Source organism: Neoarius graeffei, chromosome 20, assembly GCF_027579695.1.
Source record: "Neoarius graeffei isolate fNeoGra1 chromosome 20, fNeoGra1.pri, whole genome shotgun sequence".
Taxonomy (NCBI): domain Eukaryota; kingdom Metazoa; phylum Chordata; class Actinopteri; order Siluriformes; family Ariidae; genus Neoarius; species Neoarius graeffei.
This window is the reverse complement of record NC_083588.1, coordinates 38,684,537-38,704,788: the sequence shown is the minus strand read 5'-3', so window position 1 is coordinate 38,704,788 and position 20,252 is coordinate 38,684,537. Positions and strand designations below refer to the sequence as shown.

Genomic DNA, 20,252 nt, shown 5'->3' with positions numbered 1-20,252 from the left:
ACGATTTGATGCCCGGGGTGTGTTGTTGATATGGTGCAAGACTAGACCCACTCATAGGCAAAAATATTTTTGGCCGCTAGACGGGTGGGTCTAGTTTACTAGGCTATGTTCTCCCTGTTTCTGTGTGGGTTTCCTCCCGGTGCTCCGGTTTCCCTCACAGTCCAAAGACATGCAGTTAGGTTAATATGGGACGGCCTTGGCCTGAGGTGCTCTTGAGTGAGGCACCTAACTCCCAACCTGCTCCCCGGGCACTCTTAGCATGTCTGCCCACTGCTCTGGGTATGTGTGTGTTCACTGCTTCAGATGGGTTAAATGCAGAGAGGAATTTCACAAGTGTGTAATGAATAAAGTTGTGCTTTCTAACAAAGTTGGTAGTTGACTGAACTTGTAGCTCTTCCTTGAAGACTACAAACATTGTGATTGGCTAAAGTAACACCAACGGCCAATTTGATTGGCTGTGCTGACTCAACGCTTGAGCAATCAGGGCGGGTCTTATTAGAGTGAAGCGCTAACACGAAACAGACGACATTTTGGCTCTGTAGCTTTAACGAGCGGCTGATTAATATAGGCTGTCTATTTTGAGCCATAGTGGGGATGTGGCGGTTTTGTTTCTCTGTTGACAACCGGAACAAGTAATGTAGCTGTTAAGCAGAAGGCACTGGAGTAGTTTTTGTTTTTAAGCTCCACTACCGAGCTAATAGACTGTGTGTACATATGCTAATGTTAGTTTGCGTAATGCAGGGAAACAAACTTGTATGCGTTAAATGACTCGGTGAGTATGGAGGGCTCCGACGACGAGCGGTCGAGTTGTGAAGGCGAATACACGGTGAGAAACTCGCCGCTGAAAGAAGTAAAGGGGGAAAAAAGGGAGGATGGGGCTGCTTCTTCGTTTGGTTTCTCGGGGATTGACACCTTGAGCACCCTGAAGCTCCACCGAGGCAGCCAGTCGGCGGAGAAAAGCATCCGCTACCTGCACACTTTATGGAGTCCAGGCGCGTTACTTCAGGCCGACCCGGCTGGAGGCAAAATAACCGTCAGCAAAGCCAGGAGACTTGGGAGAGTCCGGAGAAACCTGGGACCTGTAGGCAGAGACCTTTACGGTAGGGTCTGGGTCGGGTACTGTAATGAGCTACTTTGTCAGAAGCGGCTGAGCTGGGTTACAGTACTGTTTGTTTTGATGCAGTATCTTCTGTTCACACTGTGTAATGGTTTGTGATTGCTGTTTGAACTGGAATGTCCTGCCATTATATGCAATCCTGCTGATCATACCTGTCAACTTTGAGGTTTGAAAAAAAGGGATATTTCCCAGATTTTTAACTCAAAATAAGGGAAAATTTCGGAAAGTCATACCCTTCACCAAAAGTGGGTGTGTAGTTGAATGGGGGGCAATTTTCTATCTAGTATTTGTGATTTCCTGTACTCTGGTGCATGTTGGTGATAGCCAAGACCCAAACTCAATATGCTTATGGTTTATAGAGTGCATTTGTGAATAAACTATACATTTTTATTTTTATTTGCTTTCAGTGGTGCCAGTTATTTCCCAGATTAAGGGCTAAAATACGTATCTTATGTTAAAATAAGAAGAGTCATTATATAACCAGTCAATAAATTAAATTCCATTGCAATTTATTATGGTTTTACCATAGTCATGGCCTCGGAACACTAGAGAGAGATGTAATAAAGAAAAACTAGATGTAATAGAGAGCAATATATAAGATATTAAACCAAGAGTGCTTTAAAATGGGTAAGTTTCAGATAGAAAATAAAATAGACAATGAGTGGATAAAACAGTTAATACACCAATTAGTTTACACTAGGCTATTTATGAGGTCTTAGCCAGGACATACTTAATGTAAACATGTGTAGCTTACCTTTGATTATTTGGGAGGCTTTCGTTTTCCCCATGGAAAATTTCTTTGCGATGGAAGAGTCTGGGAACATTCCAGCCACGCACTTGTTGAAATCATCAAAGAAAGAGAGGCTAATGTTTTTCTTAGCTATTAGCATCGCCATCTTCACCTCAGACCTAATCAGTGTTGCCAGATACTGCTGACGTTTTCCAGCCCAAAATATGTTCAAAACCCGCCAAAATGCACTTGAAACCGCCCAACTTGGGTGGGAAACCGCCCAATCTGGCAACACTGGACCTAATCACTTGCTCAGCCTCGCCTCCAGATGTAGTTCTGTAATTACTGATGCCTGAGAGGGCGGGGACGTGAATTCATGGCCCGACTTCCTGCTGTAAACTCCTGTTAGAGGTGCGTCATGAATTCTGGACCTACCGACTTTTTTTATATTGTGAAAATACGGGATATTTTCGGGAAAATAAAAAAACGGGAAGACAGCGGGAAATAAGTCAAAATAAGGGATTTCCTGGGAAAAACGGGAGGGTTGACAGGTATGCTGCTGATTTAGGCAAAACCACTGATGTGTATCTCCAGCACCGTACTCCCATTATCATTTCCTTTAAAGCAGATAGATTAGATTAGATTAGATTCACTTTATTCATCCCACATCGGGGAAATTCAAGTGTTACAGTAGCAAGAAAAAGTCAAACAGATAACAAATAAAACTGAAATACAAATTAGACATATGAGGGATTAAATACAGAGGGCTATTTGCATCATCTACCGTGAAAAAGTATAGAAAAGAAAAAATTGCCTTATTGAGAGGCTCGGAAAAATTGCACATTACAGGTAGACTCATCTCATCATCTCCAGCCGCTTTATCCTTCTACAGGGTTGCAGGCAAGCTGGAGCCTATCCCAGCTGACTACGGGTGAAAGGCGGGGTACACCCTGGACAAGTCGCCAGGTCATCACAGGGCTGACACATAGACACAGACAACCATTCACACTCACATTCACACCTACGGTCAATATGGCCCTTTTCCACTACCCTTTTTCAGCTCACTTCAGCCCGACACGGCTCGCGTTTCGACTACCTCAGAGCAGCACGACTCAGCTCGCTTCAGCCCTACTCAGCACCCAAAACTCGCATGGTTTTGGAGTAGGGCTGAAGCAAGCCAAACCGAGCCGAGTGGGGCTAGGGGCATGAGGAGACACTCCCCTGTGCACTGATTGGTGAGGAGGAGTGACCTCACATGCCCACACATGCCCCGCGAGCACGCTGGGATCTGTAAACACCGTAAACCCGGAAGAATAATAATTACGAATTACAAGAGTTTCTGAAGCCTTATGCGCCTCGCCTCATCTATACGCTCTTGCCAGTATCTGCTGTCGGTGACAACAAGCCACAGCACCAAGACCAGCTACACTAACGACTCCATGTCCTCCATGTTTATTGTTTACTATCCGGGTCGTGAGACTACCGCTTAAAAGGTCACTGATGTCACTGTTTGCGCCACCTAACGACATCATGTGACGTCCACCCACTTTTGCTAACTCCACCCAATGTGTCCACCCACTTCCAGCCAGCACGGTTCAGCGCGGTTGTAGTCAAAATGCAACTCCAACAGCCCAACTCAGCCGCATTGGTAGTGGAAAAGCGGCATTAGAGTCACCAGTTAACCTAACCTGCATGTCTTTGGACTGTGGGGGAAACCGGAGCACCCGGAGGAAACCCACGCGGACACGGGGAGAACATGCAAACTCCGCACAGAAAGGCCCTCGCCAGCCCCGGGGCTCGAACCCGGACCTTCTTGCTGTGAGGCGACAGCGCTAACCACTACACCACCGTGCCACCCCGGTAGACTCATATACAAGTATGCATAAAAATAGTCTAAGGCCTATATTATTGCACATAATTACATCGATGAGAGATGGCAGAGGTAGTAGTGGTGAAGTAGTGCAAATATAATGACAAACAGGTTATTGATGCTACATTACAAGTTGTGGGTGTTATACAGTCTGACAGCAGTAGGTATGAATGACCTGCAGTATCTCTCCTACTTGCACCGTGGGTGTAGCAGTCTACTACTAAACGAGCTGCTTAAAGCCCCCACAGCCTCATGTAGGGGGTGAGAGGGGTTATCCATGATTGAGGTCAGCTTGGTTAACATCCTCCTCTCACCCACCTCCTCAATGGAGTCCAGAAGACAGTCCAAGACTGAGCCAGCCCTTCTGACCAGTTTAAGTTTCTTCCTGTCCCTCTCTGAACTTCCACAGCCCCAGCAAACCACAGCGTAGAAAATCACTGATGCTACCACAGAGTCATAAAAAGTCCTAAGCAGTGTCCTGCACACACCAAAAGACCTCAGTCTTCTCAAGAGGTGGAGACGACTTTGGCCCTTCTTGTACAGGACATCTGTGTTGTTAGTCCAGTCCAGTTTGTTGTTGAGGTGAACACCCAGGTATTTGTACTCCTCCACGATCTCAATGTCCAGAACACAGAACCTTTTTATTTTTAAATAAATTTGAGTGGACAGTATCTCCATCCTTGACTCTTGTATGCTGCATAAATGGGAATTAAAAATTTTTTTTCGCAGTGCGGTTTCCATCAAATCCTGCGCTCTGATTGGCTGGCGAGCGGGTCCATATCCTGCGGTACGGACCTCTGGCGACTCGCTCGTTCACAACAACAAACATGGTAGCAATTTTTGGCAACATTTATTTTAATTTTTTTTAAGATTTTTACCAAAAATTTAATTTTTGCCAGCATTTCTCAGCATAATAACGTTAATTTTACAGCATGGATAGCTATAACGACTGTTCACAGCGAAAGCGAGTTTTACTACCCTGCGGAAGAAGAAATAAAATAAAACATTTCAGGAGAAAGCTAAAAACCTCTAACTTGCTAAAGTCCAGCAAAAACATGGCTGAATCCTGATTGACTCCTATTTGTATAAATAGGGAACTACATAGGCGGCAAAATGTAGTATTTTTTTTCTTCTTCCCCTACCATGGAAGTGCACTTGTATACCGAGGAGGAAGCAATTTGCATTACAGCTGTGAATGAGGATTCAAAATGGCGGTTCAGCTCGGTTTTCCCTTTCGGGCGCTCTCGTTTTCTATTAGAATTTGGTAAAGAAAAAAATATTATTTCTCAGGAGAGTAGCATTAATTTTACATGATGGATAGCGATAATGACAGTGTTCACAGTGAAAGCGAGTTTTTTACTACCCTGAGGAAGACAAAATAAAAGAAAACATTTCAGGAGAAAGCTAAAAACCTCTAACTTGCTAACAGTTTGATCTCATTAGGTAATGAGGCCCATTTTGGACCATCTCATTATCTCTAGCCGCTTTATCCTGTTCTACAGGGTCGCAGGCAATCTGGAGCCTATCCCAGCTGACTACGGGCGAAAGGCGGGGTACACCCTGGACAAGTCGCCAGGTCATCACAGGGCTGACACATAGACACAGACAACCATTCACACTCACATGTGTAGTGTAGTGGGGAACATCACTAAAAAATTATCCTGACTGATCAACTTTATCCTCCAATGAAACATCTCTATCCTCATACACGTTATCTTCCAGGATGACCCAATCCTATTCAAACGGCATGAAGAGTCATTGGATGGTTAGATGCATTACAAGAACAATATAAATCATTCTTTGGCCTTCAGTCACCAGATCTCAACCCAGATGAACATCTATGGGAGATTTTAGTTAAACATGTTGGACAGTGCTGTTCAATACCATCATCATCATCCAAGCACTAACTGAAGGAATATCTTTTGTAAGAATGATGTTCATCCCTCCAGTACAGCTCCAGAGACTTTTAAAAAATTATGCTAAGAAGCTTTTGTAATGGCTCGTGGTGACCCAAAACTTTACTAATTAGCAATTATTCACTAAAGGTGAAGTGAATATTGGTAAACAATAACCGAGACGAAGTCAAGGTCATTATTCACTGATATTCACTGAGCCTGAGGCGTATCATTGTTTTAGTATAAATACACAGATTATTATTTTTTTAATTGTATTAAAAAAATAATTTATTTCAAACTTCCAAAGCGCCATGCAAATGTAATAGCGGCGCGGCACAGGCTTGTGTCACTTATCTACGCCGCGTCACATAAAATACTTTTTGTTTTGAAATCATTAAAATAAATCACAATTCCACCTTCTCTTTGAATAGTTTTAGACCAAACTTCGTAGCATCTTTAGTCTCATTATCTCATCTCATTATCTCTATCCGCTTTATCCTGTTCTACAGGGTCGCAGGCGAGCTGGAGCCTATCCCAGCTGACTACGGGCGAAAGGCGGGGTACACCCTGGACAAGTCGCCAGGTCATCACAGGGCTGACACATAGACACAGACAACCATTCACACCTACGGTCAATTTAGAGTCACCAGTTAACCTAACCTGCATGTCTTTGGACTGTGGGGGAAATCGGAGCACCCGGAGGAAACCCACGCGGACACGGGGAGAACATGCAAACTCCACACAGAAAGGCCCTCGCCGGCCATGGGGCTCGAACCCAGAAACTTCTTGCTGTGAGGCGACAGTGCTAACCGCTGCACCACCGTGCCACCCATTTTGGACCATGTTATCCTAATACGTATTATGTGGTGAAAGTAAGAAATTCCGTTACCGACTTGCTCAGCTAAGACTGATTTGACTTCATTGATTGTGGGTTGACTCTCATTAAAACAGGATAGGTGTTATAACTTCTGCAACGTGCGTGCATGCATTTTCACTGATAAAACGTAAAAGGCTCATTAATCAGATGAACTCAGACGATAACATTCTGAAACAAATTAAATAATCTTATACCGGTAACTTACACACAATACAAGTGACATGTATTAATCTAAATGCAGGTAAACAACGTGTTCTGTATCCAAATGAGAGTCGGAGCTTATCTGTCTGTTCTTGCTTCTTGAAGGCTGATCTTGTGGCCGATTAATTTGAAACAATCTGACTTTCAGTTGTTCGTTCAGTTCTCCATTCATTCGCTTCTTCCATGTAAGGGTGAGATATTGCTGCTGAGGCAAGCATATCCAGTTTAGAAATAAGACGGCTGGTCCACTCATTCTCTATTTTGTCCATACGGGGTACTCCACCATTACTACACGACTCGGGCGATTACTAAAACCTGGGACGGAACGGGATGTCACCGGTTTTAGCAACAACTTCAGGGAGGTCACTGCCTGAGCGATATTTCACGTCCCATTAGATCCCGGGTTTTAGCAGCAACCCTCTGCTCACTCCGGGAGGACTGGTGCAACTGAACTTTTTTACTTTATAAATAAAATAAATACTTTTTTCCTTTTCTTGTAGTTTTCCTTTAATTGTTGGTACTGCACCCTCTTTCAATACAGGCTTATAGTCAACACTCCAACAGATCAGAGGTCTCGTACGAGTCTTCAGTAAAATGTACAGAGCAGAGGAGAGACCACTTCGTAGGCGCCCAATGTGCCCATGAACTTCTCGCAAAACGCGTCCAAATCTTTGCAGTTTGAACATTTCTTGGACCATGAATGCAACGTAAATCCACCTTCTGTCGTGTTGCTGGCGGATGCAGCAACACTTTTTTTTTTTTTTTCTACATGGCATGGTGATAAATTAGCTCAAAATGGAGGATCGGAGTTGCAGTCAGCTCTGTGTTTTAGTATAGTGGAAATGGCGATGAGACGGATAGACTTCCTGCTGTGACGTTACGGACGTCAAGGTCATTCACTCAGACCGCTACCTATATAAATCACTTTAATTGTAAAAATTACTATATTAGATTTATTGTTAACGCTTAACTATTCCTGCACCATTCTTGAGGTCTCAAGGCATTTATAAACGAAAGTGAGGCCATGGCTCTGCGTATATGCTTTAACCCCCTCTGCTCTCCTTTCAGCTGTGAAGAGGCTCAGAGAAGCAGCCAATGGCAACGACATTGACACTGGTAGGAAGTGCAGACTATACGGATTTCCTTTATCAATATGATCATATTTTAAAAATATGAAGCACGTTTTGACTTGGGGGGGTTTCTTTCTAGTTCGGAGGTTATTGCAGGATGGCGTTGACCCCTGTGCTGCAGATGACAAGGGAAGAACTGCTTTACATTTCTCCTCCTGCAATGGCAATGACAGTATTGGTAAGCCACTGATGGTCTTCAAATACTCGGAGGTTAAATTCTGCTCTCATTACAGCTTTCACTACGATATTGTTGCTATTCCTTTGTCATTTTGCTTTTTCCTGCTCTGCTCATTGCATCGATACAGTTCAGCTGTTGCTAAGCCATGGCGCCAATCCAAACCAGCGAGACAGCCTTGGGAATACTCCTCTTCATCTTGGTAAGGAAGTCCCATCATGATAATCTTGGGTATTCAGATCTGCAAAACTTTTTACAAATTCTGTATAGGAGCTCTGCATTTTAAAGGCTCACTCACAACCCGCTGTACGTGCTACTAAAATTAAAAAAAAATTGGCAAAACCGTGCTTGAGACTTGCGTGTGTTCAGTGCCGTAGAAGGTTGCAGACTGGCCATGGAGACTTTTGTTCCTGTCCATGCAAATTCTACAGGTCTTGCGAAAAATCAAGAATGCATACACTACGTACGGGACCGGTACTCCTTTTGTATGCCTGAACCACGTCAGCAGCACGGCTAGTAGGGGCTTTTTGCGATGACCGCAAGACGCACGAGTGACGCACGGTCATTGTACAAGTGACGTGCCTCAGAAGTACTACACAAGTATTCCACACTTGCTATTTGTGCGGCCCCCAAGACAGAAGTACATCTCTCTTTCTACTCGTATGTGTGGTGTGCACGCAGCGCACGCAACCCGAGGGTCAAGACTCTGGGTATATACAGTATATTGGGGAGGAACCAAGGAACTGATCGTGTAGCATTGTAGAAGGGAAGACGACCACCTCATTTGCTGTTTTTATTTGAGTACATGTTAATTTATCATGCAAACATCAAGTAATATAACATGAGTATAAGGGAATAATGCATTTTATCACATTGTAAAAAAATCCCAACTAAATAGCCCAACAGTTTGAGCACTGAAACACTCTGACTCCGAGCTGCTGTCCTACTCCTGCTGATTGGTGGAACAGGGTGTTGGGATGTCCGTGTCCTTATCACTGAGCATGGCGCAATGGCCTGACAGCGATGATGGGACTGCAGTGTCCTCACTTCTGGGCGTCGTTAGCTGAAACGTACATGAAAATCAGTATATAATATAAATTACATAAGCATACAGATACTGAAATGAATGTTTAAAGCATGTGTATTATAGTGCAAGAGGTTTAATTAGTATTTACCTGTGAAAATGCTTCTGGCGGGGTGCTGCACCTTGTGCCGGCTTGAAGGCATACTTCTCCCTGCCCGTGCAGGACCTGTCGGTGCTGCTACCATCATCAGATTCTTCCTCCTCCTCCCCCTCTGCTGTTTCAGGCTGGGTTACTTCACTTTTGCTCACGTCTTCTTGGGTCCCATTTTCTAAATTTTTTAAACTGAGAATTTTCAAAATTTTCCCACAAAATATCCAATGTTCTTCAGTCGAAAGACAGATACAGAATGCTGCAGACACGCTGGTTTTATATCCACTCCTGGCTTGCGTCACACGCAAGTTATGAGTGATCGTCATGTGCTAATCATGTGCGTCACACACGCTTCACAAGTGCAGCCTGTACTTCTAGTGCAGAAAACTGGTAAAATGCAAGTCACACGCACTGAACTCGCACTGATCACGTCCATCAGACACGCTTTCTACGGGCTAACAGCGCAATTTTTCCCACACCTCGAGGAAGTCAGGTGTGCAACTTGTACTTTGCCCAGACTCCTCCTCCAAACTTTCACCCAGGTTCACCGCAACCCTGCAGCACGGCTGCGAGCTACCAAACCCTGCGACCCGTGTGTGTCCAAAACACTTATGGCAGGTTGTGAGTGTGGCATAACATTGGTGTATGCTGGTATGAGTCATCACTCAAATATGCCAGCACTTGCTTGTACAGATGATCTGTACAAGATCTGTAACAGATCTGAGCCCCGCTGCAGACCCCACCCTTCCTTATCACACATTAGTAATATTTTAGTCAGTGCGCTTGACTAGATTTTTCTGCTTGAAACATGCACTTTGCTGTGTCTGAGTTTTCTGTCATGGAGAATGGGGAATGCTGAGTTCATTAATATAGTTTATCGGTTAACTATATTAAGAATGGACTGGAATTTCGTCCACGAAACATTTTTGGCAAAAAAAAAAAATTTGGACGAAAACAGGCTGAAAACAGCGATGCTAGAGACTTTCTTTTGCTGGTGCTATGGGGTTGCTTGACTTTTTCAGTGAGCGTGCTCTGAAATTTACGGTTACCCATTAAATATGCCACCACAGTTGAATTACTTCATTGTTTGTTTGGATTAGGGGAAAACTACAAGCCTGAATTTCATAAAACTTGGTGAAAAGGGCCGAGAAAGAACCCATTCGACTTTGGAGCAGATCCCACTCACAGAGTGGCTCAATGAATTTAGTTTCACTTTCACGAACATTTGCAGCATTTGGCCTTGGTGGAGGTCTGAGCTCTGAGCGTCGTTCTGATTTCTATTGTAACACCGCCAGCATGCGCGCGCACGCACACATGCAGTACCCACTCTGCAACAATGCCATTCTGTGTTACATAAGGCAAGATATTCAGCCCATGGGATATAGATGTAAGGTTCACAAGCCAGCTTACGTAAGCACGCTTCTGGATATAAAATTTCACACAATTAAACCACAGCCAGAGCTTGCACACAAGCAGCAAGCAACAGACATGCAGGCTTGTGCACGTTTTTTGCCTCAGATTCCAAGATCGCAAACTTGTGCTGCCGTTTACCAACACCTCCACTAATGAGTCAGCAGTATTCCGTTCCATAGACATAACGTTATATGAACGAGCATCACATAGAGAGAACTATAAGCACTACGTTCAGACTGCAACCTGAAACGACCCATATCCGATTTGTTGTGAAATCCGATTTTTTTGTTAGGCCGTTCACATTACCAATTATATGAGACTTGTATGCGATCTCCAATATGAACGGAAAACGACCCAAAAGTGTCCCGCATGCGCAAATTGACACGTAATAAGCACATCTACATAATACGTAAACAAAAAAAAAGCGCACTCTTCATGTTTAATGATTTTTTGTTTGTTTGTTTAATTATCTGGTTAAAGTGTGAGGTCTCGTGTGTGTTTTTGTTTCTGAACTGAAATGAAAACGTGTAGCCTGGTAACGAGGGTTGACTCCTAAATGTCTCTCTAATTTCTATATAAGTGCACTACATGTTACTAGGAAGTAATGGATTTTTAAACTCTATATAGTGCACTCGAGCTTCAGTAGGCAGTCATTTGGGATATTTTATAAATATTTATTTAGATTGTTTATAGCCAGCTGAATTCTGCAACTTCTCTCAGCGCTGGCTCAAGGTGCATAAACACCAGTGCAGTTTGCGATGGAGATGAGGCGAGACCTGGCGATGTGGTTTTTGTGGCGGAACTCACACAATAATCTGATTAATGTGGGCAGCAGACTAATGAGACCGAAGGTGTCAAATTACTGGAAATTTCCAGAACAATCTTATTATCTTGTAATACCGGATGATTTAAGTTATAAATCGGTTATAGAAACTGTTTTATTTAATCAGGCTAACAGATCAACATCCAGGTCCCTACCAAATCCACCATTAGCTTGATCAATTCTATAAAAGTCTATTTAAATTCTGAAAACTGTACAAATGTTGTTGTTTTCCACCAAAGAGGCGGGATTAGCCAACGCAGAATAGTGACGTTTGTCTCTTGTTGATGACGTGTAGGTCGCATGAATGTGACCTGTCCGGTCAGACTGCAGTCGCATGTGAAAATAACGGATATGCATCGGATTTAGGACCACATATCCAAGCGGCCTGGGTCGCATGTGAAAAAATCGGATCTGTGTCGTTCAGATTGTCAATAACAAATCGGATCCAGGTCGCATATGGGCAAAAAAATTGGATATGGGTCGTTTCAGGGTGCAGTCTGAACGTAGTCAAGGAGTCAGTATTTGTGCCTCAGCCACCAAATGCATTACATTTATAATCGGCGACAGAAGGGGGGAAAAAGCACTTACCGTTTATCTTCATAACAAAACAATGCATCTGTTGATTGAGTCTCCACACGTGACTGTTTATGAAGTTTTAAAAAAAAAATGTGATCCATTATGATATTGCTAATGCTAATTTGCAAAAAAAATTGCCCTTTGGCTAACAGGATGTGAAGGTAAGGTCAAAAGTTCAATGTTGTGCTGTGCCCATTGACTTTATCAGATCACCTGGGTTGGCTGTTTATTTATTTTATTTTTTCAGTCTAAAAATAATCAGTTTGTTTTATTAATGTATGCATTTTTTAAACTATAAATGATGATAGTATTCACACACTTTAAAAATTATAAATTCTAAATAAACCACAGAAATTTGTTGGGGGCGCTAAGCGGGTGCTATGGTTATCCTAGGGGTAGCTACAGCGCCCTCAAGCCCCTCCCTCGCACCACAGATGGCTGCCAAAACAGGGATTAAACAACAGCGAAAATGTAATTTATTATTTACAACCATGAGGCTGTAGACTTGTATTTTCTGACTTTCATTTTGAATTCAGTTGCAAGTAATTTTACATCCTCAAAGTTCATATAAGCAGCCTGAATGTGCTTATTTAATTAAAGACCATAAATGTTAAATAATTTAAACATGTATATGAATTGTGGGGATCCCATCCCTCCCCCCCCCCCCCCCCCCCCCAAAAAAAAAAGGGAGGGGGGGGGAATTCAGACAAGTGAGCTGTTGATCTAGACTTGAATCTACTCAAACCAAACACGTACAACAACCTCCACCACAATTTGATGGTCTGTTCTCTTGGGTAGGAAAGAAAGAAGACTGAAGTCCTTCAAGTTTTAATTTGAAGGGATCCTCCAGCGGATTTATTCTCAAACTTATTTTATGTAAAAGTAGTCCCAGATTTGAAAAATCAGACTTTTCATTTTCAGAGACCAAATAGTGTTTGAGAAAAATGAATTTTCTTTAAAATGCCAGATGGGTGTGACGTATGCGATGACAGCATGTAGTGGTTGCTTGGAGCAACTCTGCTGGTTATAATTCTCTGTTTACAACGTAGTTTTGCCAGTTTTACAAGTATTTTACCGAATTTATTTTAAATAAGTATGCCTCATTGTGTAGCATATAAATACCACAACGATGATTAAAAAAGCACAAACTGGAACTAGACTGCATTTCTGCAGAGAAAATGCAAAGTGTGCTTGCTCAGCTGTGGCAAAATGTCACCGACAGAAACTGGATCAGACATGAGCCCTCGTGCTGCAAAATCTTTTTTTTTTTACATGATCTACATACAGTGTGTGGCAAAGTGTGTGCCTGTGTGCTCTAAAATCTTAATTTAAAATGGCTCAACTCGCAGCACGACATGACGCTTTGTGCTCTAAAAAAAAAAAAAAATATATATATATATATATATATATATATATATATATATATATATATATATATATATATATATATATATATATATATATAAAAAAAAAAACATGATCTGGACGGTGCTAGGTAGATTAACAGAGACCGTGTGGCTTCTTTTTTTTTTTTTTTTTAAACCGCATTGAAATGAATGGCGTTTCGGGAGAAAAACTTGGTGTCGTCATGCTGTGTGCCTCGCACTCTAAAATCTGTTTTAAACCATGCTAATCTACCCAGCACCATGTAAAAAAAAAAAAAAAAAGATTTTAGAGTGCGACATGACCCTTTGTGCTGCGAGTTGAGCCATTTTTAACAGAGGTTTTAGAGCATGCAAGCACGCACTACACGCGTTTTGTCTCCCACACTTTACTACGCACTGTACGTAGAGCATGTCAAAAAGATTTTGCAGCACGAGGGCTCATGTCTAATCCAGTTTCTGTTGGTGACGCTTTGCCACACCTGAGAAAGCACACTTTGCATTTTCTCTGCGGAAATGCAGTCTAGTTCCAGCTTGTGCTTCCTTTTTATCATTGTAGCATTTATATGCTACAGCTACACAATGAGGCATACTTATTTAAAAACTGATAAATTCGATAAAATACTTGTAAAACTATCAAAACTGCGATGTAAGCAGAGAATATAAACAACTGAGTTGCTCCAATCGACCGCTACATGACATCATCGCATATGTCAAGCCCATCTGGCATTTTAAAGAGAATTCATTTTTCTCAAACACTGTTTGTCTCCGGAAATGAAAGTTTGCTTTTTGAAATCTGCGACTGCTTTTTACATAAAATAAGTTTGAGAAGCAATCCTCTGGAGGCTCTTTTTAAGGTGCTTGTATGAACCCTGTAATCCGTTAATGTAATGTGTGCAATTTTCCTGGAATAATGAATAGATGGAACTGAAATTGACAGAGGTGGTTACTATGGGGGAATTTTTAAGTTGATTTTTAAGGGCTGAGAAAATTGTGCTCTTGGCCAGTGATTGCACCTAAATTTGTCCTGGAATTATTTTGAAATTGTACATTTTGTCCATGAGCTTTTATTACATAGGACCTGGATATTACAGTATGTTCACTTATTTGTAGTGTGTGACTGCTGTATTTGTATTGTTATTGTTTGCTGCTCTTTGCCATGTCACTTTTGATAGAGATTTTGATCTTGGTGAGACTTTACCTGGTTAAATAAAGGATATGATAAATGTATTATGGTTTAAATTGTCTCTACAGCTGCCTGTACCAACCATGTGCCTGTCATCACTACCTTACTGAGAGGAGGTAAGATATATAATCGTGAAGGTGCAAGTTAAACCTCATGTACCTCAACTCAAGCTATTTTCCTCCGTAATTAACACACACATGGTCTGTGGATGTCCTAACATTACAAGTGTATTTTTAGGTGCTCGTGTAGATGCGTTGGACCGTGCAGGAAGAACCCCTCTACATCTTGCCCGCTCGAAACTCAACATATTACAGGAGGGAGAGTCCCGTAGCTTGGAAACCTTACGAGGAGAAGTTACTCAGGTCATTAAGTCTTAATAAGCTGAAGCACTGCTTCAGAGATCACGTTATTAGTCGTGCTGCACCTGAACTGGGCCCTGCTAGTCCAGTTTTTCACTCGAGTAATCCTACTGCTCTCTGGCATTTAGTTTTAAATAGTTATGTAACCGTTTACAAGAAAAGTAAATGATTTTAAAAAATCTGGTCTAGCTAGTTTAAGGTGATATACACTCACTGAGCACTTTTGTTAGAACCATCTGTACAGCATGCATTCAGTTCTCTAATCAGCCAGTCATGTGGCAACAGTGCAGTGTATAAAATCATGCAGATCTGGCCAGCATCTTTGGGATAATGTTCACATCAGCCATCAGAATGGGGGGGAATATGATCTTGGTTATTTTGACCATGGCATGATTGTGCCAGACAGGCAGGTTTGATTATTTCTATAACTGCTGATAAATTGCTGCACAGCACCAGAATGGCTTTCAGGGCATTAAATAGGGCAGAGGCATAATGGCAGATTTCATGCCCAAGCAGCTGTAATTTCCGCAATATGGGTTAACAGGTAGTATAGCGTCTAAAAAGTGCATTTACTGTATGTTTTAATAAATAGTCCAACAGTAGTTTTTCTTATAGGGTTGGGATTTGAACCTACAATCATCATTAACACAGAACCTTAACCACAGAGCTAGCATAGACACATATATGTATAATCACCCATGATGAGGTGGTGATATTTGGAGTTCAATTTTATATGAAACTTGAATTCTATGAAAGCTTAATTAAAAGACATCAAAAGTCATTTAGAATGGTTTAAACTATAATTCATCCATTTGTTTTTGGTTAGGAGACTAACATCCCTCTTAATTTTTACTGAAACACCATGTTGCTTGTAGATCATTCAGATGCTGCGTGAATACCTGAATGTGATGGGACACAATGAGGAACGAGAGAGGCTCGAGCATATTTCTACCCAACTACAGCACACCCGCACTAAAGAACAGGTAATAACCACTGCTGGAGTTTAGACGTGTGCACACACTTCACTGAAATAGTGGGAACAGTTTTTCTGTCATGCCTTCAAGGATTAAAAGTCAAAAAAGATATTTGAAGAAGTTTGGAGCCTTGCAATTGTCAGATCATGTCCACACTTCGTAATATCTTCTTTAGTCCATCACACGTATCACAGGAGAGAGGAAAGATTTTAAAGCATTGAATTTTTCATATTAATCCTGCATAGAGTTCTGCTGCAGTGTTGTAGTCGAGTCACAAAACCTCAAGTCCCCAGTGTTCAAGTCCGAGTCGTTTAAAAAAAAATTGAGTCAAGTCCACTATTGATCTGACTCGAGTCTGAGAACAAGACTCCAACTGCTCTGTTTTGACGGTGGCTGTTTTAACGTCATTAACATTAGTTTGTTCCTGAATATGACGTATGAACAGGTGAATGTGCATTCGCTTTGACAGGGAGTGTGAACTATTCTGTCAGAGATGGTTGGGAGACGGCTGTAAGTGCAGAAGGTTTGTTTGTTAATACAAATGAAGACAGGTAAACAATCCAGAACGGCAGGCGAAACAGGCAGTAGGTCGAACGAGACACACACGGTTGATCGTAGACTGCAGAATCAAAGACGAGAAACAGGAGATCAGGAAACCAAACAAGGAAATAAGGCTCGGTAATATCAAGTTTCAAGTTTATTTGTACAGCGCTTTTAACAATAAACATTGTTGCAAAGCAGCTTTACAGAATTTGAACGACTTAAAACATGAGCTAATTTTATCCCTAATCTATCCCCAATGAGCAAGCCTGTGGCGATGGTGGCAAGGAAAAACTCCCTCAGACGACATGAGGAAGAAACCTCGAGAGGAACCAGACTCAAAAGGGAACCCATCCTCATTTGGGCAACAACAGACAGCCTGACTATAATATTAACAGTTTTAACAGGTATAACCCTCAACTGTCCTCATGGGGCCGTCCTTCACAGGAGTGGGGCGATAAAACTCCGACCAGACACAGGGCACCAGGATGGACCAAGCAGGTCCGAGGGGCAGAAGAGGCCAGCATCTCAATCCCAGGATCAACATGTAACTCAGAGGGACAGATTGGGGGGGAAGAGAGAGAGGGAAAGAAAACATGTTGTTAGGTATGCCCTAAAAATGACAAGTATTAAATCTGTGTGGTAGGCTCGCAGAGACGAGAGTCTTTACATCAGGCATAACACACAATGGCATGTTAATATGGTAAAAAATATATCATGACCTGCTCTGGCTGGATGCTTGATTGGGTGATGGGAGCACACTCCTTAGCAATGATGAGATGCAGATGGGACCCTTAGGCCTGGCCAAGACAATTCAGTTAATATGTCAGCAATGCAACTCGATACTTTGCAAAGTGTGTGGTTTTGTTTTTTTTTTTTTTCCAGTTTTTATATAGGTGTGCTGATTGCGCCTTAATCCCGTGCAGGTGCGAGTCGTTTACGGGGCGCATGCGCGAGAGTCCGCTTGGCATGTGTGCTGTCCAGAGCACGCCCAGAAGTCTATCTGATGCACGTGTCAAGGCGTGCAGGTGTGACAAAATTAGTACAAACATTAATGTAGATATTATTATGGCATGTTACAAAAAATAAAGAAGAAATTCAGTCCTCGTCTCCAATTTACAAGTCCTAATGCAGTTAATGCACGAGTCCAAGTGTGAGTCATCAGTGCTGAAGTCCAAGTGAAGTCCTGAGTCCTTAAAATTAGGGCACGAATCGGACTCTAGCACTACAAAGCCTGTTCTGCTGACACCTTCTTCCTCATTGCCATGAAGAGGTGGCTGAGTTCAGTTTCCAATCCATTGTTTCAATGTTTTTAGTTTAACAAACTAGTCATTTACATTAATATTTTGACTGACCTTAAAGTGCATATCACAGGTAAATTCAGGAGCAAGATCAATGTAATTATCCTATTTTATATTAAACTTTGGTCAAATATCTGTCACATTTTTGCGCAATTTTTTTTATCTTGCGCAATACCAGAAATTCAGTTGAAATCAAGCCATTTGAGGCGAATTGGTCCGCCTCTGAAAAAAACTTGGCATTTGGATTTCCTGGCAAACACTGATTTTCATGACGTCACGTGCAGGAGGCCTCCCTCTGAATCCTACGTCAGCGCTGGTTTGTTTATGAGAAAACGACCGTATTCTTTACATCCCCGGTGTTGTCTCCGTCGTCTCCACTACTTGAATCATCATCAAATCCAAACAGATGAAGCCCCAGTTCTGACGTCTCATTATATTCTTCATCCAAAGGTGAAGTAACATTGTGCTCGGGTGACAATTCCATATTTCAATGCAAAATCGCTAGCTGCTAAACTTGGTCTACACAGGCTGTGCACTGAAACCGTGCAAGCTCACGCAGCCTGCTGGCGCTTCCGCAGGTGATGTCACGAATCTGGCTCCAGACTCCCTTGGGATTTTTCCAGATGCATTTTATTTTTTTTTTTCTGCTGTAGACAGATGGCCTTGTGCAAAATGACCCTTCTGGATAGTGTGTAAAGGGACATACTTTTCATATTTAAAAAAAAAGAAATTGGTCCAGGATATGCACTTTAAAGTGCATATCACGGGTAAATTCAAGAGCAAGATTAATGTAATTCTATTTTATATTAAACTTGGTCAAATGTCTGTCACATCTTGTGCAATTTTTTACCTTGCGCAATACTAGAAAAATTCACTTGAAATCAAGCCATTTGAGGCGAATTGGTCCGCCTCTGAAAAAACTTGGCATTTGGATTTCCCGGCAAACATTGATTTTCGTGACGTCGCGTGCGGGACGCCTCCCTCTGAATCCTACGTCAGCGCTGGTTTGTTTGAGAAAACGACCTGTTGGTTTTCTGCAAATTTCTTCAACGTTATCACGTAATTATTAAAATGGTTAACAGATGTATCGTAGGAGGGTGTAGCAACACCAATCTTGATGGGATTAGTACTCATCGTTTTCCAAAAGACCGGACAATGAGGGAGAAATGGGAGTGCTTGGTCTACACAGGCTGTGCACTGAAACCGTGCAAAGCTCTCGCAGCCTGCTGGCGCTTCCGCAGATAATGTCAGAAATCTGGCTCCAGACTCCGTTGGGATTTTTCTAGACGTGTTTTATTTTTTTCTGCTGTAGACAGATGGCCTTGTGCAAAATTACCCTTCTGGATGAGTGTGTAAAGGGACATACTTTCATAAAAAAAAAACGAATTTGGTCCAGGATATGCACTTTAAAGTGCCACTCCACCATTGGATGTATTCTTTGGCATAAAATACAATATATTTTATGACATGACTAGACAGAGAAATCTTTTAGCTTCAAATGATATATCAAACACAATTTTTTGACAAGTATATTAATTTTGCGACCAAAGTCACCTACCCTTTTAATTTCCGCACGGTAGTGAAACGTGATGTCATCGGCAGGTTCCCCTTCTTGTGTACCACGTCACGTGTGACGTGGCACAGATTATCAGCAATGGCGGATAGAACGCGATTGTCAGCTTCGGAAAAGAAGCGAAGGAAAATAGCAAGTGATGCCCAAAGGAGACGGTCGATGGTGAATATCGGCACAGCAATCGACAAGTGGAAATCGCGTTCTATCCGCCATTGCTGATGATCTGTGCCACGTCGTACACAAGAAGGGGAACCTGCTGATGACATCACGTTTCACTACCGCGCGGAAATTAAAAGGGTAGGTGACTTTGGTCGCAAAATTAATATACTTGTCGTTGTCAAAAAATTGTTTGATATATCATTTTGAAGCTAAAAGATTTCTCTGTCTAGTCATGTTGTCATATTTTATGCCAAAGAATACATCCAATGGTGGAATGGCACTTTAAGGCCAGATGCTAGAACAGGTGATCTTGGTGCACTCTGGTGCAGATTGATTGATTTTTTTTTTCCCTCTTGATTTTCTGTAACTCTGTGCTTATCTCTCTGCTACACACAGGTGGATGAGGTGACTGATTTACTGGCCAGCTTCACATCTCTAAGTATACAAATGCAGAATATGGGAGACAGGTAGAGATGATCAGACATGGAGGTTTACAGAAGACTGGATGGGGGGTGTACCGGAGATATTTATTTACACATGACACACACTGTATAATTTTAATCATTTGGTAAGTTGTACAAAGTGTATGACTAAATCAATGGCCTTCAAACACACGATTGATCTTTTTAAATATTTTGATTTGCCTTGTCTGTATGTCATCATGATTTGTTCAGTGTAAAGCTTTTCGTTTGATGAACATGTATCAGACAACGATAATAAAAGTGCTGTGCGAGCATGTGTTCAGAGTGGGTTCTTTGTGTATGTAAGCGTTGACAGCAGCGGCGGAGAACAGCGC

General features: G+C 42.1%; 1 protein-coding gene across 2 annotated transcripts; it reads left to right on the top strand.

Moving 5' to 3' along the window:
• Positions 1 to 509: 509 nt before the first annotated feature.
• ankrd54 (ankyrin repeat domain 54) lies at positions 510 to 20,192 on the top strand. 2 transcript variants are annotated; one of them, XM_060901674.1, is made up of 8 exons: positions 510 to 1,100; positions 7,759 to 7,806; positions 7,900 to 7,998; positions 8,126 to 8,197; positions 14,619 to 14,666; positions 14,788 to 14,912; positions 15,785 to 15,892; positions 19,853 to 20,192. In XM_060901674.1, exons 1-8 carry the CDS (start codon positions 779 to 781, stop codon positions 19,925 to 19,927), a joined length of 897 nt encoding a protein of 298 aa, XP_060757657.1. In that variant the 5' UTR covers positions 510 to 778; the 3' UTR covers positions 19,928 to 20,192. The 2 variants fall into 2 exon arrangements, with proteins under 2 accessions (XP_060757657.1, XP_060757656.1); XM_060901673.1 differs by lacking the exon at positions 19,853 to 20,192 and adding an exon at positions 17,350 to 19,238.
• Positions 20,193 to 20,252: the final 60 nt, after the last annotated feature.

Bases quoted from the DNA above. Each gene is read 5' to 3' on its own strand.
- ankrd54 (XM_060901673.1), top strand. From the start codon at position 779: ATGGAGGGCTCCGACGACGAGCGGTCGAGTTGTGAAGGCGAATACACG. The intron at 7,807-7,899 runs GTAGGAAGTGCA...GTTTCTTTCTAG, and splicing joins TGGCAACGACATTGACACTG to TTCGGAGGTTATTGCAGGAT. The intron at 8,198-14,618 runs GTAAGGAAGTCC...TTGTCTCTACAG, and splicing joins GAATACTCCTCTTCATCTTG to CTGCCTGTACCAACCATGTG.